Source organism: Schistocerca cancellata, chromosome 7, assembly GCF_023864275.1.
Source record: "Schistocerca cancellata isolate TAMUIC-IGC-003103 chromosome 7, iqSchCanc2.1, whole genome shotgun sequence".
Taxonomy (NCBI): domain Eukaryota; kingdom Metazoa; phylum Arthropoda; class Insecta; order Orthoptera; family Acrididae; genus Schistocerca; species Schistocerca cancellata.
The window spans coordinates 159,322,407-159,343,756 of NC_064632.1; the positions used below are offsets into that span (position 1 = coordinate 159,322,407).

The 21,350-nt window shown below is 45.8% G+C and overlaps 1 protein-coding gene across 1 annotated transcript in view; it reads right to left on the minus strand.

Annotated features, from left to right (window-relative positions):
- The window catches only part of LOC126092680 (meteorin-like protein), a 303,797-nt gene extending 285,941 nt beyond the window's left edge, over nt 1-17,856 (minus strand). Inside the window, exon 1 of the mRNA XM_049908402.1 lies at nt 17,396-17,856. Coding sequence (XP_049764359.1) covers nt 17,396-17,856 — 461 coding nt within the window. The remainder of the gene's footprint in view (nt 1-17,395) is intronic.
- Between the last annotated feature and the right edge of the window lie 3,494 nt (nt 17,857-21,350).

The window sequence follows — 21,350 nt, forward strand, 5'->3', positions numbered from 1 at the left end:
CATCTCCTACAATAAACACACACAAAATGCAGTCAGCGTGCAAACGGGACCGCTTACAAAACAACTGCGGGTTCCTCAGCTAGAGCCAGCCGCTGTGGAGGAACAGTTCTAGGCACGTCAGTCCGGAACCGCGCTGCTGCTACGGTCGCAGGTTCGAATCCTGCGACGAGAATGGATGTGTGTGATGTCCTTAGGTTAGTTAGGTTTAAATAGTTCCAAGTCTAGGGGACTGATGATGTCAGATGTTAAGTTCCATACTGCTAATAGACATTTGAACCTCTGCTGGAGTATTGCTGACGTGTGTAGGACTCATATTAGACGGGACTAGTGGAGGGCATCGAACGTAATCAAAGGAGAGAGGAAGAGTCACAGGTTTTACTCACAACACACCGTCACCGAAATTGTGAGAAACCCGAACTGTCAGATGCTTGAAGAACGTCGCTCCGAAAGCCAGCTAGCAATGTTTAAGGAACCAACATTAAGCAAAGGATCTGGAGTACACTTCAACCGTCTATGTGTCGTTCCCGTGGTCTGCGAAGGCCGGATTAGGCCAACTGCTGCTCGTACAGAGACATCCAAGTAGAGTTGCGATCTACGCTAACTACGGTTCGGTCGCTTTGGAACGATACACAATTGACTTAGTAAATGGTAGGATTACATGTCGTGTTGGTAGGCAGAGAATCATAAATGAATGTGTGAGACAGAAACTTGGAGCTCGCGACTTCTCTTCGTTTTTTGTTTTACACGTAATTTGAACCTCACATCGTTCAGTGTGTTAGGCTACTGTGATTCTATACTCTTACAAAATGTATATCGCATTTTTATATGTAATAATAATAAACAGCGCTTTTACATAAACGAAAGCAATTATTTTTGATGCAGGTACAGTTAATATACACAACATAAAAACCTATATTGTTACTACTGTTGTTATTTTTTGTACTGAACAGAAGATTCATCATCGTAACCAGAGGCAAGAGTCTTCTGTCATTATTGAAAAGTGCGAAAGTGTTATGAATAACAGAAACATGTAAGAAAGTATCTAAGTGACGTCTATTAGGGCTTTTGTTTTGTGTTTCTTATTATTTTACCTTTTTTGAGTAAAATGCTATGTCTAGTACTACGATAAATCTGATTTTTTTATTTTTACTACAGTATGCCCCTGTTTCATGTTACAAGTCAAAAATTTTCAATTAAAACCTGTATTGACAGTTTCAACACTTTATTTCTAAGTAATCGACAGGAGGTTAACTATGTAGAACAAAAATGTTCTCTACGTTATGTTATCTTTCATACATCCTCACTCAGTTTCTAGACGGCTCACCGCTTCTGTTTTCTAGGGGACTCTAGTACAACACTGATTGCATACGTAAACAAAGCGACAGAAATTAGGTGCGCCCGACAGGTATGCAACACGCCTAACATACGTGTAACGCGGTCACAATCTGAACTGGCCAAAGCTACTAGGAAAACTGCGGCATTCTACTTTTGATGGTCTACGGTAGTTTTACAACTCTACATAGAAGCAATCATTCTTCAGCGGCTGCATACGCGACTGGAACGGGAGGAACACTTAGCATGTGGTATAATGGTGTGTACCCTAAGGCGCGCACTTAAGTGGCGCATATTGATGTAGAATTTAACGATGCAACGAACATTAAGACGTGTAGTAAAGAGACCAGCTGCATGCAGTAAGCGCGGCCACGGTCAGCCACAACTCCGAGCGTCCGCTGGAGCTGGTCCTAGCCAAGCGTTTCAGCGACAGGAGGGGGCTGCTTTCAGCGCCGGAAGGTAGGAGTGCATTCGGGCGATACGAGGGCGCGGGCATTGCGGGTGCACCGCGCGACGGGGCGGAGATAAGCAGAGCTCGGTAAACAGGTGTCCGCCACAGACCTGACAACGCCGCAGCAGCAGCGCATATAAGGAAGTGGAGCAGCCAGTCTTGCTCGCTCATGACGACGCGGCCGCCGCTTAAGGACGAAACGAGCCGCCGAACGGCGTACACACGCGCCGGCCGCTGTTAACGCTCACACAAAGGAAGCGTCCGTCTCTCGCAGCCTATAAGGCGCTCACCAGCACCCCTTTTCTCAAAAACAGATCGTCTTACGTGTTGACAAACAAGACAGGGTATAAAAAGAAAAAGTATTCCGTATTTTCAGAGGTGGTAGTACGCACCAGAATAATAAATGTTTAGTAAAAATGGGCTCTGAAACGTGAACCTGCAGAACTATGAGCACTTGTTCGATTGAGGATGTGTGTTTCACAGTAGCGTAGATGAACAACTGGTCCATGACTCCTCAGGTACCCATGTTAAAGCCTGTGTTTACCGAATACTTTTTCCTTGTTTTGGTCCATACTACCACCTCTGGAAGTTGCCTATCCTACAGTACTAGCAACAACAGTACCATTACATGTATTCCACTGTCAAAGGCATCAGAAGAGTTTTCGCTTATAATTTTCGACTATTTCGTTTCCCGTGCAGGGAGCCATACCTGAAATTGATACATTTATCCTTCTCCATGACCATATAAAGATTGTATCATCATCACGGAATCATACTGTAGATATATACGCGATCTGTAGCATCGTTGGTTGACGTTTCCGGACATGGGTGCCTATGCAAAACTTGATCCACTAAGGCCACTCTAAAACCTCTAGATGTATGTAACATGAATTTTGGAACATTATGTATATGTCGTATAAGACATTTCGACCATACACGATTTAGGGATCATCAATTATCTAGTGAACAGGTTACCAAGATTGTTAAGTGTTAAAATATTAACTACATTTTACCGGTGATCCTCAAACGACGATAAATGAGATCAATCGGAGAAACAGGTACATGCAAGGAAATTAGAGCTGTTCTCAATCCTACGGATGGAACCTCGAACATTTGTGTTGGTAGTTGGGCAGTTACTAACGTACCCACAGTAATATAACAGTATCTTTGTGAAACAACTGAATATGGCTCCATACCTACGTATAAGCCTACGAATCCAAAGGATCTAGGCGGTTTGTCACTTAATGCTTGTTTCTCGCCCGGCAATGATGATGCATATGTGAAAAATACCAAGCACCACCATTTTTTGGCGCCCACATAAGTTGTACGTATCCCTGCAAATGGTTCAGGTAAGCAAGGGAACATCCCCTACAACAACACGTAGAAGTCCATTCTCACTTTCAAAACAGTCTTTATGTGAAGCATGAAAACGCTCCTCTCTTGAGAGGTAGAGAATGTTTTTATATTCACGCAAAACAGTAGAACGACATGAAGTCAGGAAAGAGTTTAGCAGTAGTAAAATATTTTTTTTCGTGTATGATTTTGAATTTGAAGTAAAATTAGCAGTGTATATTTGCGTTTTAAAGCATTCGGTTCCGCAACGACAAATTACGGAAAGGAATCTGGTAGTTTCTGTTGCGATTCTACGTAGTCGTGCGGCTGGCGTCGAGAGTTGACCTGAGAACGAAACACACCTGGAACAACTTTGCACCAATGCCGCAACGCACAAGTCACCCCTATAAACATTTTAATCTTTGCACTATGCTGTATCAGTCTTAAGGTTACACTTAGTTATTAAAAAAAAAGCTTCAATGTAACTGGACTCACATTCGGGAGAACGACGGTTCAATCCCGCGTCCGGCCATCCTGATTTAGGTTTTCCGTGATTTCCCTAAATCGCTCCAGGCAAATGCCGGGATGGTTCCTTTCAAAGGGCACGGCCGACTTCGTTCCCCGTCCTTCCCTAATCCGATGAGACCGATGACGTCGCTGTCTGGTCTCCTTCCCCAAAATAACCACCCTTCAATGTAAATAATACCGACACGAAAACGACGCTTCATTTCTTCTGGCACAAAATTTCCAGAATTAAATACTGGTTTCAATCAGCGGAAACGGTGACACCCCAACGAGTACTGAAGCCATATCAGACGTACCCAGTCGGCGCATACGTCTCACTTGTATCCTATTCTCGTGACCCTATTAGGCAATCTTCAGATAGTACGAATAAAGAACTAACGCATGCGACACACCTTCGTTTCAACTTAAAAAAATATGAGATTAAAATTGTGAAAATACCTGGGGAGGAATTTTGTGAAACATTTTTAACTTGTGACCATAATCTTATACCTCTTGTTTTTGTTATAAAAATACTTTCTTGCTCAATCTTCAGTCTGGTTCGATGTGGTGCGACATAATTTCCTCTCCTGCTACTAGTTCGCCTCACATTACTTCAATTTTTTTGTTCTATATATTTTAATCTCTGCTTTTCCTACAATAATTACCGTCTTCGGGTCCCCCTAGTACCTCTGCATGCGCCTTTATTCTATCTCTTCTTCTATTCACCGTTTTCCACATCTTTTTTGTGAACGATATTGCTTATCAACCCACGAAATTTTCAATATCCTTCTGTAACGTCACCTGTCTAGCTCTTCTATTCTTCCTCGCTTTATCCGGCAACAAATCTTACGCAAGTACAATAAATTCTAGGCAGCGGACGTAACGCCTCATCGAAAATTGCTTAGGAAAGGCACTGGTTTCAATCGGTCTGACGTACGTACATATGTTTACCCTGTAGGTAATTTGAAAGCGATTCGGTACTAAGTGGGTGGCAGTATAGAAGGAAGCCCCGAGCGTCGGAGATCCAATTCCGCTCCCCGCGGGGTATCTCCACGAGCGCTGCTCCGGTCGATGGCCCTGGAGATAAAAGTAGCAATCAGTTCCAGCGCTGGCTGGACAGGCCCTCTCGCCGACACGACAATGCCGGTGCTTCCAGACGCAGTTACCCGATCCAGCCCAACTGCCTACGTCGACGGTTCCAGATCGCTGACCCCCTCCTACCACATCCCCCTCCTCAATCGTTGAGAACAGCAAACCACCACCTGTGCACGTGTGAGTTATGGTAATCTAGGCACCGTGATTGCCCTGTTGTCCTGCCGGCGAACCACCTGCTGTATCTGAAATACACTGCTATGACGTCATCGCCACTCCTCCCTCTCCCTTCTCCCGCCGTACGAAGCCATAAACATTGTAATCGAACTGCTTCACGACTGGATTTAAGACTTCCTTGTGAGCAGTACTTCTTACGACGTTCTCAAACGGAGATAAGTCTCAAAAGATGGCTGTAACGTCGGAAATTCCTCAAGCAACTCCCAGTTACTGTTGTAGCCAGAGAAGTGACGAATCTACAAAATTGCAGCAGAGTGCAAGAACACATGCAGAGGTTCTACATTTCTTCAAGGACCGCTGCATAAAACAATAGTAGCGAACACTCGGAAATGTGTGAAAAGATCCATTATTGTTAGATTACACCAGTAACAGCCCGGAAGAATCTCAAATGAATCTGTCTCCTAAGCGTTTCAAGCTAAAGCTGCCACGGAAGTGGTAGTGAGGAGATTTACAGGAAGAATCCGTAAGTTACTACGAACGCGGTAGCTTACAAAACTCTCCTCAGACTCTGTTCTGGATGTCGCTCGTCAGTGGAATAGCGTTACCGGGTAGGATTAATAGGTGGGAATAGCGTTACCGGGTAGGATTAATAGGTGGGACAGGAACTCTGTAACGCGGGTAGGTATACAGATGGCTTGAGGACAGAAGTATAACAGGAAACACTGCACCGAATAACACTTCTTTCTGATATATATGAAGATAGTAACTGTTCTCGAAGGAACAAATACCATTGATGACCGTGCAGCATCTCTAGAATAAATGATAATTAATTGAAACCCTCAGCTGCCGACAGGTGTTGTTGATATACCTCGATGGGGACAGTTGAAAATGTGTGCCACGATCGGGACTCGAACCGGGGATCTCCTGCTTGCATGGCAGACGCTCTATCCATCTGAGCCACCGAGGACACAGATGAATAGCGCGGACTGCAGGGACTTTTCCCTTGCACGCTTACCGTGAGACCCACATTCCCAACTGTCCACAATTCTACATATGTAATGTACCTAACAGATATTTGCACATCCAGTCATTACTCGCGCACACTTTAGAGATCCTGGGTTCGAGTCCCGGTCGGGGCACACATTTTCAGCTGTCCCCATCGAGGTATGTCAACAACACCTCTCAGCAACTGAGGGTTTCTATTAATTATCATTTATTCTAGAGAAACTACGCGGTCATAATGGTATCTGTTCTTTCGAGAACAGTTACTATCTTCATATATGTAGTTAAAGGATACCCAGCCACTGACCTTCGTCTGTGCGAATGCGCACAGGTTGGCCGAACTCTTACGGGAATCGCTAAAGTGTGTGCGAGTAATGAGTGGATGGGCAGATATTTATTACGTACATTACATTTGTAGAACTGTGGACAGTTGGGAACGTGAGTCTTACGGGAAGCGTGAAGGGATAAGTCCTTGCAGTCGCGCTATTCATCTGTGTCCTCGGTGGCTCAGATGGATAGAGCATCTGTCATAAGCAGGAGATCCCGTGTTCGAGTCCCGGTCGGGACACACATTTTCAGCTGTCCCCATCAAGGTAGATCAACAACACCTGCCGGCAGCTAAGGGTTTCAATTAATTACCACACTTCTTTCTGAAGCAAAAACTTTTTTTCTGTAAATAATTATTGTTTAATCGATCTTCAGGAGAAGTAAAGAATCAGAGTTAGTTTGAAAAATTTTCGGGAAGGAGTTAGCTTATAAACCCCTCATTCGACTAATACTGGTCGTCAGTTTGGAATCCGTGTCAGATAAAACTGGCAGAGGAAACAGAATATCTCAAGAAGAGCAACGTGTTTAGGTACATGGTCAGTTCGCAAACGCCAATGCGTCATGGAGATGCCTATTAACCAACTGCAGAGGCAGACGCTACAAGAGAAGCGCTGTGCACCACGGTGTGGCTTAGTGTTAAAATTTAGAGATCACGCGTTCCTTTAAGAGTCGACCAATATATTCCTGTCTTCAACGTATGTCTCGCGGGAAGACCATGAAGGCAAAATCAGGCAAAAACTGAAATGATCGTACGGCATTACATCTACATCCATACTCAGCAAGCCACCTGACGGTGTGTGGCGGAAGGTACCTTGAGTACCTCTATCGGTTCTCCCTTCTATTCCAGTCTTGTATTGATCGTGGAAAGAAGGATTGTCGGTATGCCTCTGTGTGGGCTCTAATCTCTCTGATTTTATCCTCATGGTCTCTTAGCGACATATACGTATGAGGGAGCAATATACTGCTTGACTCTTCGGTGAAGGTATGTTCTCGAAACTTCAACAAAAGCCCGTACCGAGCTACTGAGCGTATCTCCTGCAGAGTCTTCCACTGGAGTTTATCTATCATCTCCGTAACGCTTTCGCGATTACTAAATGATCCTGTAACGAAGCGCGCTGCTCTCCGTTGGATCTTCTCTATCTCTTCTATCAAACCTATCTGGTACGGATCCCACACTGCTGAGCAGTATTCAAGCAGTGAGCGAACAAGCGTACTGTAACCTACTTCCTTTGTTTTCGGACTGCATTGCCTTAGGATTCTTCCAATGAATCTCAGTCTGGCATCTGCTTTACCAACGATCAACTTTATATGATCATTCCATTTTAAATCACTCCTAATGCGTACTCCCAGATAATTTATGGAATTAACTGCTTCCAGTTGCTGACCTGCTATTTTGTAGCTAAATGATAAATGATCTATCTTTCTATGTATTCGCAGCACATTACACTTGTCTACATTGAGATTCAATTGCCATTCCCTGCACCATGCGTCAATTCGCTGCATTACTGAGCGGAAGACCCTCATCTAGGGTAGCAGGATTGGAGGCTTTTAATAACAGAGAGATTACTGCTTATCGCACCTCTCAAGTACGCGAGGTGTACAACCGAGACATGTGTCGTTCGTACTACACGTCTAATATGCCATTTGTATTGAGGACCTGGAGTCACAGTAAATTATCGATTAGAAATGACACGGAAACTTGCCGACGAACTTCCTTCCGGCGGTCCATTCGCGACCGCAACAAGAAATGTGGAAGTGACAGTGACACAGGAAGTACTCTACAGATGATTCAAATGGCTCTGAGCATTATGGGACTTATCATCTGAGGTCATCACTCCCCCAGACTTAGAACTACTTAAACCTTATTAACCTAAGGACATCACATACATCCATGCCCGAGGCAGGATTCCAACCTGCTCGGCCACAGCGGCCGGCGGAAGTACTCTCGGCCACACACCGCAAGATGGCTTGTGGAGTGTAGATGCAGATGAGGTCTTCACTTCCGATCGACGACGTGGTCTTTAAGAGGCGGAGCACAAACTAGGATTCAAAAAGAAAATCGACCGTGATCTTTTGCAAATTAACTGTCCTGTTATTGTCAGAGCATTTTGAGGAGACGACGAGCAAACTAAACCCGGTTGGCGGGACTGCAGTCCGAACGGTGGGCCTTCCTGTTGAGTCCGCTGCGCCAAATAGCCGCACCGTCAGTTCGACAGAAACAGGGCGGTGTGAAACTTGCGATAATCGATAACGAAGGGCACATCGCAATATGTAACTCTCAAAACGCACCTACCTGCAGGAATAATTATTTTGCTGATAGAAGGGTACGGCGGTGCGGATATGAACGGGCATATCTGCGAATGTCCGTAGTAACGATTATTTTGTGTCTAAAAGCTAGAAGACAATGTGAGAATTACGATTTTCGTCTGCTTTTCGATTGCAATCTATTGATAATAATGATTGTTTTTAAAAAGGAAAACGGTTCGTAATGTTCAGCAAAATTGTATTTATTTGGTCACGAACCGACTTTCCACTTGTCAGGCCATCTTCAGGTGTCAACTGACTGTCGCAAACAGAGGTGAACATGATGTGCGACGTACACAGATGTTATTGTACAGTAGATACAAAAATGACAGACTATATAGTAAAGTATTGTATTAGCTGGAGAAAGGGGGGGAAACAAGGTTGTTATATCGAGACACATACACTGTAGAGGCAAAGAAACTGGTACAGCAGGCCGCGGTGGCCGAGCGGTGCTAGGCGCTTCAGTCTGGAACCGCGCGTCTGCTACGGTCGCAGGTTCGAATCCTGCCTCGGGCATGGATGTGTGTGATGTCCTTAGGTTAGTTAGGTTTAAGTAGTTCTAAGTTCTAGGGGACTGATGTTCTCAGCAGCTAAATCCCATAGTGCTTACAGCCATTTGAGCCATATTGAAACTGGTACACCTGCCTAAGATCGTACAGGGCCCCAGCAAGCACGAAGAAGTGTCGCAACACGACGTGGCACTGACCCCAATAATGTCTGACGTAATGCTGGGGGATACTGACACCGTGAATCCCGAGGGGCTGTGTATAAATTCGTACGAGTACGAGCGGGTGGGCATCTCTTCTGAACATCACGTTACAACGCATCCCAGATACGTTCAATGATGTTAATGTTTGGGGAGTCTGGTGGGAAGCGGAAGTGTTTACACTCAGAAGAGTGTTCCTAGAGTCTCATTCCGTAACAATTCTGGACGTGTACGGTGTCGCATTGTCCTGCTCGTATTGCCCAAGTTCGTCGGAATGCACAATGGACATGAATGGATGCAGGTGATCAGACAGGATGCTTACGTACCTGTCACCTGTCAGATGCGTATCTAGACGTATCAGGTGTCCCATATCACTCGACTGCATACGCCCTACACGATTACAGAGCCTCCACCAGCTGGCCGGCCGCGGTGGCCGAGCGGTTCTAGGCGCTCAGTCGGGAACCGCGCGACTGCTACGGTCCCAGGTTCGAATCCTGCCTCGGGCATGGATGTGTGTAATGTCCTTAGGTTCGTTAGGTTTAAGTAGTTCTAAGTTCTAGGGGACTGATGACCGCAGATGTTAAGTCCCATAGTGCTCAGAGCCATTTTCCACCAGCTTGAACAGTCCACTGCTGAAATAAGGGTCCATGGATTCATGAGGTTGTCTCCATACCCGCACAAGTCCATCCGCTCGATACAATTGTAAACGGGACTCGTCCGACAAGGCAACATGTTTCCAGTCAACAATCCAATGTCTGAGTTGATGCGACAAGGCGAGGCGTAAAGCTTTGGGTCGTGCAGTCATCAAGGGCACACGAGTGGGCCTTCGGCTGCGAAATCCCACATCGATGATGTTTCGTTGAATGTTCCAAACGCTGACACTTGTTGATGGCCCAGCTTCGAAATTTGCAGAAATTTGCGGAAGGGTTGCACTTCCGTCACGTAGAAAGATCTCCTCAGTTGACATTGGTCCCGTTCCTGTAGTATCTTTTTCCGGCCGCGTCGATGTCGGAGATTTGACGTTTTACCGGATTCCTAATATTCACGGTACATTCGTGAAATGGTCGTACGGTAAAATCCCCACTTCACTGCTTCTTCGGGGATACTGTGTCCCATTGCTCGTGATCTCTTCAATCTTGATAACCTGCCATTGTAGCAGCTGTAACCGATCTCATAACTGCACTAGACATGTTGTCTTATACCGGGTGGTCCACTGATCGTGACCGGGCCAAATATTTCACCAAATAAGCGTCAAACGAAAAAACTACAAAGAACGAAACTTGTCTAGCTTGAAGGGGGAAACCAGATGGCGCTATGGTTGGCCCGCTAGATGGCGCTGCCATAGGTCAGACGGATATCAGCTGCGTTTTTTAAAAATAGGAACCCCCATTTTTTATTACATACTCATGTAGTACGTAAAGAAATATGGATGTTTTAGTTGGACCACCTTTTTCGCTTTGTGATAGATGGCTCTAATAGTCACAAACAACTGGATCACAATTTTAGAGGAACAGCTGGTAACAGGTAGTTTGTTAAATTAAAATACACATCGTAGGTACGTTTGAACATTTTCTTTAGGTTGTTCCAATGTGATACATGTACCTTTGTGAACTTATTTCTGAGAACGCATACTGTTACAGCGTGATTTCCTGTAAATACCACATTAATGCAATAGCTGCTCAAAATGATGTCCGTCAACCTCAATGCATTTGGCAATACGTGTAACGACAACAACGAGTAGTTCGCCTTCCGTAATATTCGCACATGCATTGACAATGCGCTGACGCATGTTGTCAGGCGTTGTCGGTGGATCACGATAGCAAACATCCTTCAACTTTCCCCACAGACAGAAATCCGGGGACGTCAGATCCGGTGAACGTGCGGGCCGTGGTATGGTGCTTCGACGACCAGTCCAGCTGTCATGAAGTATGCTATTCAGTACCGTTTCAACCGCACGCGAGCTATGTGACGGACATCCATCATGGTCGAAGTATATCGCCATTTTCTCATGCAGTGAAACATCTTGTAGTAACATCGGTAGAACATTACGTAGGAAATGAGCATACATTGCACCATTTAGATTGCCATCGATAAGATGGGGGCCAATTAACCTTCCTCCCATAATGCCGTACCATACAATAACGCGCCAAGGTCGCTCATGTTCCACTTGTCGCAGCCATCGTGGATTTTCCGTTGCTCAATAGTGCATATTATGCCGGTTTACGTTATCGCTGTTGGTGAATGACGCTTCGTCGCTAAATAGAACGCGTGCAAAAAATCTGTCATCGTCCCGTAATTACTCTTGTGCCCAGTGGCAGAACTGTACACGACGTTCAAAGTTGTCGCTATGCAATTCCTGGTGCATAGAAATATGGTTGATTGATTCTCAACACCGACGTTTTTGAGATTCTCGTGCAATTTGTCTGCTACTGATGTGCGGATTAGCCGCGACAGCAGCTAAAACATCTTTGGCATCATCATTTTTTGCAGGTCGTGGGTGACGTTTCAAATGTGGTTGAACACTTCCTGTTTCCTTAAATAACGTAACCATCCGGCGAACGGTCCGGTCACTTGGATGATGTCGTGCAGGATACCGAGCAGCATACATAGCACACGCCCGTTGGGCATTTTGATCACAGTAGCCATACATCAACACGATATCGACCTTTTCCGCAATTGGTAGACGGTCCATTTTAACACGGGTAATGTATCACGAAGCAAATACCTTCCGCACTGGCGGAATGTTACGTGATGCCACGTATTTATACGTTTGTGACTATTACAGCGCCATCTATCGCAAAGCGAAAAAGTGGTCCAACTAAAAGACTCATATTTCTTTACGTTCTACACGAATATGTAGTAAAAATGGGGGTTCCTCTTTAAAAAAAACGCAGCTGGTATCCGTCTGACCTATGGCAGCGCCGTCTAGCGGGCCAATCAACGCGCCATCTTGTTTCCCCCTTCAAGCTAGACAAGTTTCGTACTTTGTAGTTTTTTCGTTTGACGCTTATTTGGTGAGATATTTGGCCCGGTCACGATCAATGGACCACCCTGTATAGGCGTTGGCTACCCCAGCGCCATATTCTGCCTGTTAACATATCCCTGCATTTGAATGCACATGTGTAGACCTGTTTTTTTTCGCGCTTCTGTGTATAACACATGATGAGAAATGTAACCACAGCCATGGTCTCCGAATTGATAGTCCATGCTGCTGCAAACGTCGTCAAACTGTCCGTGCAGATGGTTGTTGTCTTGCAAACGTCCCCATCTGCTGACTCAGGGATCGAGACATGGCTGCACGATCCGTTACAACCATGCGGATAAGACGCCTGTCATCTCGACTGCTAGCGATACGAGGCCGTTGGGATCCAGTACGGCGTTCCGTTTTACCCTCCTGAACTCACCGATTCCATATTCTGCTAAGAGTCATTGGATCTCGACCGACGCGAGCAGCAGTGTCGCGATACGATAAACCGCAATCGCGATAGGTTACAATCCGACCTTTATCAAAGTCGGAAACGTGATGGTACGCATTTCTCCTCCTTACACGAGGCATCACAACAACGTTACACCAGGCAACGCCGGTCAACTGCTCTTTGTGTATAAGCAATCGGTTGAAAACTTTCCTCATGTCAACACGTTATAGGTGTCGCCACCGGCGCCATAGTGTGTGTGATTCAGCCTGTTGAGACCGAGACAGGCAAGCAGGCAGCCCGGCGTGGACTGTCGCCGCTGGCGCTGCTTTTAAGAGCGGCCTCAGCCCGAACCGTGGTGGCTTTCTTGTGCTTCGCGGGACCACCGGCGGGGCGCGTTCCGCGAAAGCCCGCCAGAGCGCCGCCCGGTCGGGCGCAGCGAACGCAATCAACGCTGCGGCTGCGGCGGCGGCGGCGACCTTGCCCCGGCGCTCATAATGGACTGTGCTGCTCCGAACGCGCCACGGCGCGACGGCAAATTGACTTCCAGTCCCGGCGGCGGGCCGCGAGGTCCTCTCTACTGTCTCGTCCCGGCTTTTGTGGCTCATCCCTCACTCCTCCTCCCCACCACAACGCCTTCTGCGCCGTCACCCTGCCCCGGACTCCGTCGTATCGGCTGCACGCGATGCGTCCAAGCCACCGTGTCGCACTGCATTGACGCGGTTCGTCCGGCCACTTCTCGGCTTCTTGTTTCACTCCCGACAACTGTAGCACCCAAATGTCCAGCGACGCAAAAAAAAAAAAGCTACAAATCCGTCCTCCCGCGGGACGTGAAAGCGAACGTGAAGCCGGTCGCCTGTTTCACTCTCCTCTCTAATCCACTACCAGTATATCTACATCATCAATCTGCTATTCACAATAAAGTGCCTGGCAGAGGGTTCAATGAACCACTTTCAAGCTATCTCTCTACCGTTCCACTCTCGAACGGCACGCGGGAAAAACGAACACTTAAATCTTTCTGAGCGAGCCCTGATTTCTCTTATTTTATCGTGATAATCATTTCTCCCTATGTAGGTGGGTGCCAACAGAATGTTTTCGCAATCGGAGGAGAAAACTGGTGATTGAAATTTCATGACAAGATCCCGTCGCAACGAAAAACGCCTTTGTTTTAATTATTGCCACTCCAATTCACGTATCGTGTCTGTGACACTATCTCCCCTATTTCGCGATAATACAGTTCATTCCCTGGCTCTACAATGCGTCGGATCTTTCACCACATCGCTTCATGTAAATAGTGAAAAAACTCCAAAACTTGCACTTTTAGTTACGTTGTCTCTAAGGAAACGTGTGTGTCAGGTATGCTCAAACCTTCTTAGGCTTGAAATCTACTACATGTAATTTAGTCCATTTAGAGTCTTTTGTTTTTTATATCATCAGTCTGCTGACTAGTTTGATGTCGCCCGCCATGAACTCCTCCCTGTTCCAACCTCTTCATCTCACCGCTACGGTCGCAGGCTCGAATCCTGCCACGCGCATGGATGTGTGTGATGTCCTTAGGTTAGTTAGGTTTAAGTAGTTTTGAGTTCTAGGGGACTGATAACCTCAGAAGTTAAGTCCCATAGTGCTCAGAGCCATTTGAACCTTGCGTATATATCTAATGCCACATACGGCACGCAATCCTACCAACAAACTGTCGGACCCCTGATACGCAGATTCAGTGATGTATTTGAGCTATATATTTACGCTGCATTACGGTGATAAATCAAATCCTGTATCACTTTGAGGTGATCCATGGATGAATAAATAAGTCAATGTGGATGTGTACAGCTCAATAGAGTAATGCCTAACGAAGTCTTGTGTTTTTCCGGCAATGCATGGCAAATGGGTGAAGATGAGCAGGTTAAGACTACGTTCACCCTGTTTAGAAACGAATGGGCAGCAGGCTATTTATATGCAGCATCTTGTTCACAAATTGAAACATGTGCCATATAAAAAACTTGGAAAATACTATGGGCCAACATAAAAATTTCTGTTTCAGTGTGCCTTACCAGACATATCGGAAATGTTCAAAATATCATACACTGCACTTTTTTAAAGAGTTACCTACTAACAAATAACTAGTGTCGTTGATTTTGTAAACATGTAAAAATGATAACTTTGTCCACCAACATTAGACCAACTTACGTGAAGAAGTAATGGGTGTAGTAAAAATTAAACAGCGAATACATGAGAGTTAACAAATTATTAAGAGTAATACAGTGTATACAACTCTGTAACCAATCGGAAATGCTGCCCCTGTTGCCAGCAACAGAGCTTACCATATGCCAACATAATTGATAAATGATTCAGGTTAGGCCAAGAATAATTGAGACAAGTCAGTTACAAATTTCTGCGGCGTTACTTCGAATCAATTCATGCCTGAAAAATTCAGGGTAACTGAAATTTATAGGTAACTGTCCGTTATATACAACTGCAACGTAGCCCACCGACAACGCTCCAACGTGCTAGATTTTCGACTCCCTGTAATCTAATAAATATTGAATTACACGAACTTTCTGGGCGAGGTGAATTTAAAGAATCGCCGAACTTCAGTATAAGTGACAACACTGGCATAACCATTACAAACAGGAAAACAAAGCCTCCTCCGTTTATATCAACACGCTGGAATGAGGCACGAGCTGTGATCGTTCGATGATCATAAATTGGAATAAAATGGCCGTCTATCTCTCGTCACAGTTTCAAAATATATACCATGGTATGTTTACCTAACGAGGGCGCCTAAACAAGAGCATGAACACAGGCAGCTCGTTGCCCAATACGTTCATAAGCAACTTGAAAATCAGAATAAAAATAGTGGAATACAGTTTTGGAATCGAAGCGAATGACACAGTTGCTCACTTATTACTCCTTTTCCTAGCATAAGCAAACTGCTCACGTGAACCTGGTTCCTCGAACGTGAGTCACTGTAATGACAGATGTGCTCGCCTGATGACCGGAATCAATTGAGCACAGATTATAAACAGAACGAGGGGGCAGAGGGACTGCGCACATTAAAATTCCGAACCCTATTGCGTACCGCGCCGGACCGTAAAAAAACCTCTAGGAGCGTCGTCACCAACAGGAAATGGCCTTCATTTCTTTTATTAGCGTTTTCAGCTCTCCACGACGAACTGACCATGAAGAGAAAACAAATGGACCCGTACTTCCTGCTGCCTCGTTTCAGTATCATTTCAAGGAACGGTTGTCTGTTTCTGATGCAGAGCGCTGCAGGACAGTCATGAAACTAAACGCCGTACAATTAGAGACTATCACGCCCGAGTAAACATATGACTATCATAAAAGCGGGAAAGGCTGAACAGGGCTACCTTGACGGTTGCTAACGAGACTACAAAACCACCAAGGAAAGGTGGTGAGAACCGATGACAGGCTGGCAACAGACGACACTAGGCGCGGGATGTTGTCAGGTGCAGAAACGTAGACAGGGTACACCAAGTTTACAAATGCATATGCTTGGTATATTTTCATGACTGCTCGTTTAAGATAAGCATAAAACCGGAACTAAGTATTTCGGGGCTTTGCTGCATGATCAGATAGCCAGTACAATGTCGAAACATCTCCATCACTGCCCAACTTCCGCGAGAACGTTACACCCGAACTCAATGCACTCAGATACAACATCTCTGTGAAAGATGTAACCGCTGAAAGTCTTCACCTAAAATTCAGTGCTCCTGGGTCTTTAACGCTGCCTCCCCAGGAGCAGTGACTCCTAATACCGCCAAAAATAAACTAATTTAATGACCACTTAAATTGTGTTCTTTTTTATAACTCAAAGGTCACTTTGCAACGCGCATTAATGGAAGTACTCAAACATCACGAAGTACGAAGGCAAGCGTAACGTTGCTTTTATCTGCATAAAAGAAAAGTAAAAAGTGACAGGAATTAAGAGCCTGCGTCAAATGTTGTACGATGGTCTACTGAAACATTATCTTTGATCAGGGCACGCCTATGAAAAGGTTAAAACTTACGTGGTGGCACCCTCTTGCTATTTCTTTGTGATTTATGTACACAATATGCATCCAGATACTCACTGGGAGACTTCTGCGTTACCTGTTATAGGCTTTCTGAATTTATCTAAATAGTTGAGAGGAGTTGTAACGGAGATCGTTAAATATGGCGGTAACGTAAATATTATACTACGCCACGGATCAGTCTGTTACCGCGATCATCATTTGGTATTAACATCCGTTGACTTCGCCAATTCACCTGATTCTCGCCTTCCAACCTAATCTAGACCATTGGCCTACGCTTCTAATCAGTCTGCCCCCACAACCATGATTTCATGGGGTGGCGGAGGGAGGCGCGAGTGATTTAACATCATACTCTAGCCCATTACACAACTAGCGGACTCTGGCACTGTTCCATAAAGTCCAATTTAACTGGTGACAAATCTCATGCAAAGCACGATTGTCCACTTCGCCTTCAAACAAACCGTGCACGTCGGTGGCATGTCCTGATGTGTATCTCAGGTTCGCAGTAGTATCAAGAAACAAATCACACACACGCGGTGGACGTACCACTGCCAGAGATGCACTTTTTTTCCATGCAGTGTCGAAGCTCGTAGCCCCACGCGAAGAACGCGCCCTGCCGAGAAATCGCGCCGCTACACTGGTTGGGTTGAGGACTCCCGAGCGCCAGGTAAACAAACACGGCCACGGAAGCAGGCGCACGTGGTTCCTTGGAGCGCGACGCACCTACCTTCCAGTCCAGTCGCACTGCTCCCCCATGACGGTGGTGGGCGCGCCGATGCCGCCCGATGTGAACATCAGCAGCAGTGCCAGAGCGGCTGTCGCCGCGGCGGACGACGGCGATGACGACCAGACCGTCGACGCGGCGCGCTGGCGTCCCCGTCCCGCGCCTCTACCACGGGGCAGAATCCGCATGGTGTCCGCGCCGGCGGTGCATGACTCGTTCGCACCGGCGCGCAGCAGCAACCCCTCACCACGCACGCACACGGCGCCAGACACTTCGCGCGAAGCTAACCGTGACGCACTGAGAGACGCCCCGCATCTACAACCCGCGCCCGTTCTATCCGCAGGTCGGACAGCGACTGGCGCGACACGCAGCCTCGCGGCCCGGCTCGGGCGGGAGTCGCGGAGGTGCTGCCGCCGCGCGGCGCCCCGCGGGAACTCCCCTATCTGCCCGGGGTCCGAGTTCATTGGTCACAAACAGCCTCAGTTAAGCATACAGCTCGACCGCTGCCGGAGCCGACTCAGCGCCGTCACAAATATTTGTCTTGTCGGCGGTAGCAAGTGCTCACTGGAAACTGCTGCGTTCTTTTTTACTCCAAAGGTTAAGTTTTCAGCTGTACGTGCAGTTACATCCACTCTCGATGTGAGAGACCTTGTCGGTTCCGGGAATTGGAAAGTTGCTGGCCGGCCGCGGTGGTCTAGCGGTTCTAGGCGCTCAGTTCGGAACCGCGCGACTGCTACGGTCGCAGGTTCGAATCCTGCCTCGGGCATGGATGTGTCTGATGTCCTTATGTTAGTTAGGTTTAAGTAGTTCTAAGTTCTAGGGGACTGATGACCACAGATTTTAAGTCCCATAGTGCTCAGAGCCATTTGAACCATTTTTTGGAAGTTGCTGTTCTGTGGGTGTAGGACCCCTCATGGACTTTATTTATTATGGACCGCGGCCGGCATAAACTTTACAAAATTTACATAATTGTGCCGTATTCAATTCGAATGTAAGAACCAATCCACAAAATACATTTACGTATAAGTTATTTTGTATGATGTTACCGTCTTACAAATGATGGATACCCACCAGTATCAGACAGTTCATTGTGTTCGTTAGGTTCCATTACATCACATTGGTCCTCTAACGAGTCAGACCATAGTTAACGGAATGCTGATTAGAAAGTTAAAAACAAGGGCATTAAGCAATTAGCAAAACACGGAAAAATTTTTGGTCAGTAAGTAATATAGAGAGAACTGGCGTGCAAAATAGAAAGTGTATGCCACAAGGAAACTTTTCAACTTGGGTTTGGAAACTTGACGTTTATCTCTTAGTTTCTTCACTCCTGCTATATGCCTACTGGAAATTAAAGCTGCTGAATGGTGCACGCCTTTCTGCACAATATTTGCGAAAGTTTAATATAGAAAGGAATTATAGACCTTGGCTGTGAGTGGGTGTTGATTGAAATCAATGAAGAAAATTGAAAATTTGGACTGGACTGAGAATCAAACCCAGGTCTCATGGTGACTATGACTTTTGTTTTTGTTTTAGCAGGCCGCGATGTCTCAGTTATTTTTTAACAAAAAATTGATCTGCCTTTTCCATGACTCGTCTCCGAAAAAAAGAAGACAATATTACACTTGTGAACAGATCCATCAGGCGTTGATACTCCGCGGACGCCGCCGTCTCATCTTCATGGCATGTCTTCCCGTAATACCGTGTAGGTGCCGTTATCTATTCATCTCCTACATGAGAATGTATCAGATTTATCCTCTGCCATGTATAATGCAGCTACGGGGCGGAACGCGGAAGACACTCCACAAGAAGTTCGAAAAGTACTAGCTGTACTTACGGTTCTTCACAACTGCACAATGAAGATTGTTCAGATAGTTCCAAAAATCCGTGAGTCGTATGACTGAACCTCCAAACAAACAATGAATCGCGTGGACCTCTGATCCACGTGACAGTGTCGTGTTTCGTCCTCGGGTAACAAACAGCGTCTGGGTAGAGGACAGTGTGTGAATCGGCATAAGCGAGCGACATCCTTAAAAGGAGAGCCAAAATTTGACGCACAAACTACTAGATCTCTTCCGCCGGCCCACAACGTAGCCAGTGTCCGTCTGTATCCCGAAAGTTGCAGTTCACGCATAGAGGTGAATCTGCAATATGGATCCTATGGAGTTTCTCTCGAGAAATCTGTTTTCTGTTCACCGTCATGTAGCACGTCGAATGTACGTCTGAATATAGCGTTACCGCGTTGGCAGTGCGCCATACTACGTTCTAATGCACGGTGGGATATGTCAGTTCGACGATATTAGGTGACTGGCGGCGAAGTAGCGTGCGATAGTTGTCACTGGTCGTTGGCATCCGAGAGACAGGAAGAACGTCCCGCAGGTATCTATACTCCAGATAAAACCTCCAAAAGTAGGAAAATGGCGTCGGTGTCTCAGTAAGCACCACGGGATGATGGTGCCAGAGCCTCCATCAGTAAGCCCGTGAGGATGGTCGGACATCGCCGCAAAAGCTTCATGTGGATACTAACGTATAGACACACGACTCCATCACGAACACAGACAAAGCCTGTTCAACAGCTGTGTGTGAAAAACGCGTTCTCTTTTTAATTTCATTCTTATAAGCCAATAAATTTTTTGATAATAACATTTTGGATACCATGGATTTTATCAGAACTGCGATGTAATTTCACATGTTAATGTCCCTACGCAGATTTTGAACAAAAAAGAAAATAAGTTGTAAGTAGGCTGTTTAGGTTTCCTTATTGGTAACGCCACGTAGCGCTCTGTATGAAAATCACTGGCTGTGCTGTGTGCAGTCTGTGGCTGGTTTGCATTGTTGTCTACCATTGTAGCGTTGGGCAGTTGGCTGTTAACAGCGCGTAGCGTTGCGCAGTTGGAGGTTAACCGCCAGCAGTGGTGGATGTGGGGAGAGAAATGGCGGAGTTTTGAAATTTGTAAGACTGGATGTCATGAACTGCTATATATATTATGACTTTTGAACACTATTAAGGTAAATACATTGTTTGTTCTCTATCAAAATCTTTCATTTGCTAACTATGCCTATCAGTAGTTAGTGCCTTTAGTAGTTTGAATCTTTTATTTAGCTGGCAGTAGTGGCGCTCGCTGTATTGCAGTAGTTCGAGTAACGAAGATTTTTGTGAGGTAAGTGATTTGTGAAAGGTATAGGTTTATGTTAGTCAGGGCCATTCTTTTGTAGGGATTTTTGAAAGTCAGATTGCGTTGCGCCAAAAATATTGTGTGTCAGTTTAAGCACAGTCATGTATAATTTTTCTAAGGGGAGGTTTCAAAGTCTTTAGCAAAAGTAATAAGTAGTAGTGAGGTCTTACGTCAAAGCGGTAGGTGGATCAAAACAAAATGTCCAGACACTCTGTGACCAAAAGGTACTGAAACAGAGGATGACAGACTAAAGGCCGAAATACTAAATGTCTTTTCCCAAAGCTGTTTCACAGAAGAAGACTGCACTGTAGTTCCTTCTCTAGATTGTCGCACAGATGACAAAATGGTAGATATAGAAATAGATGACAGAGGGATAGAAAAACAATTAAAAACGCGCAAAAGAGGGAAGGCCGCTGGACCTGATCGAAAGATTGGAAAAGGGCACATGTCATCCCCGTTTTCAGGAGGGGACGTCGAATAGATGTGCAGAACTGTAGACCTATATCTCTAACGTCGATCAATTGTAGAATTTTGGAATACGTATTATGTTCGGGTATAATGACATTTCTGGAGACTAGAAATCTACTCTGTAGGAATCAGCATGGGTTTCTAAAAAGACGATCGTGTGAAACCCAGCTCGCACTATTCGTCCACGAGACTCAGAGGGCCATAGACACGGGTTTCCAGGTAGATGCCGGGTTCCTTGACTTCCGCAAGGCGTTCTATACAGTTCCCCACAGTCGTTTAATGAACAAAGTAAGAGCATATGGACTATCAGACCAGTT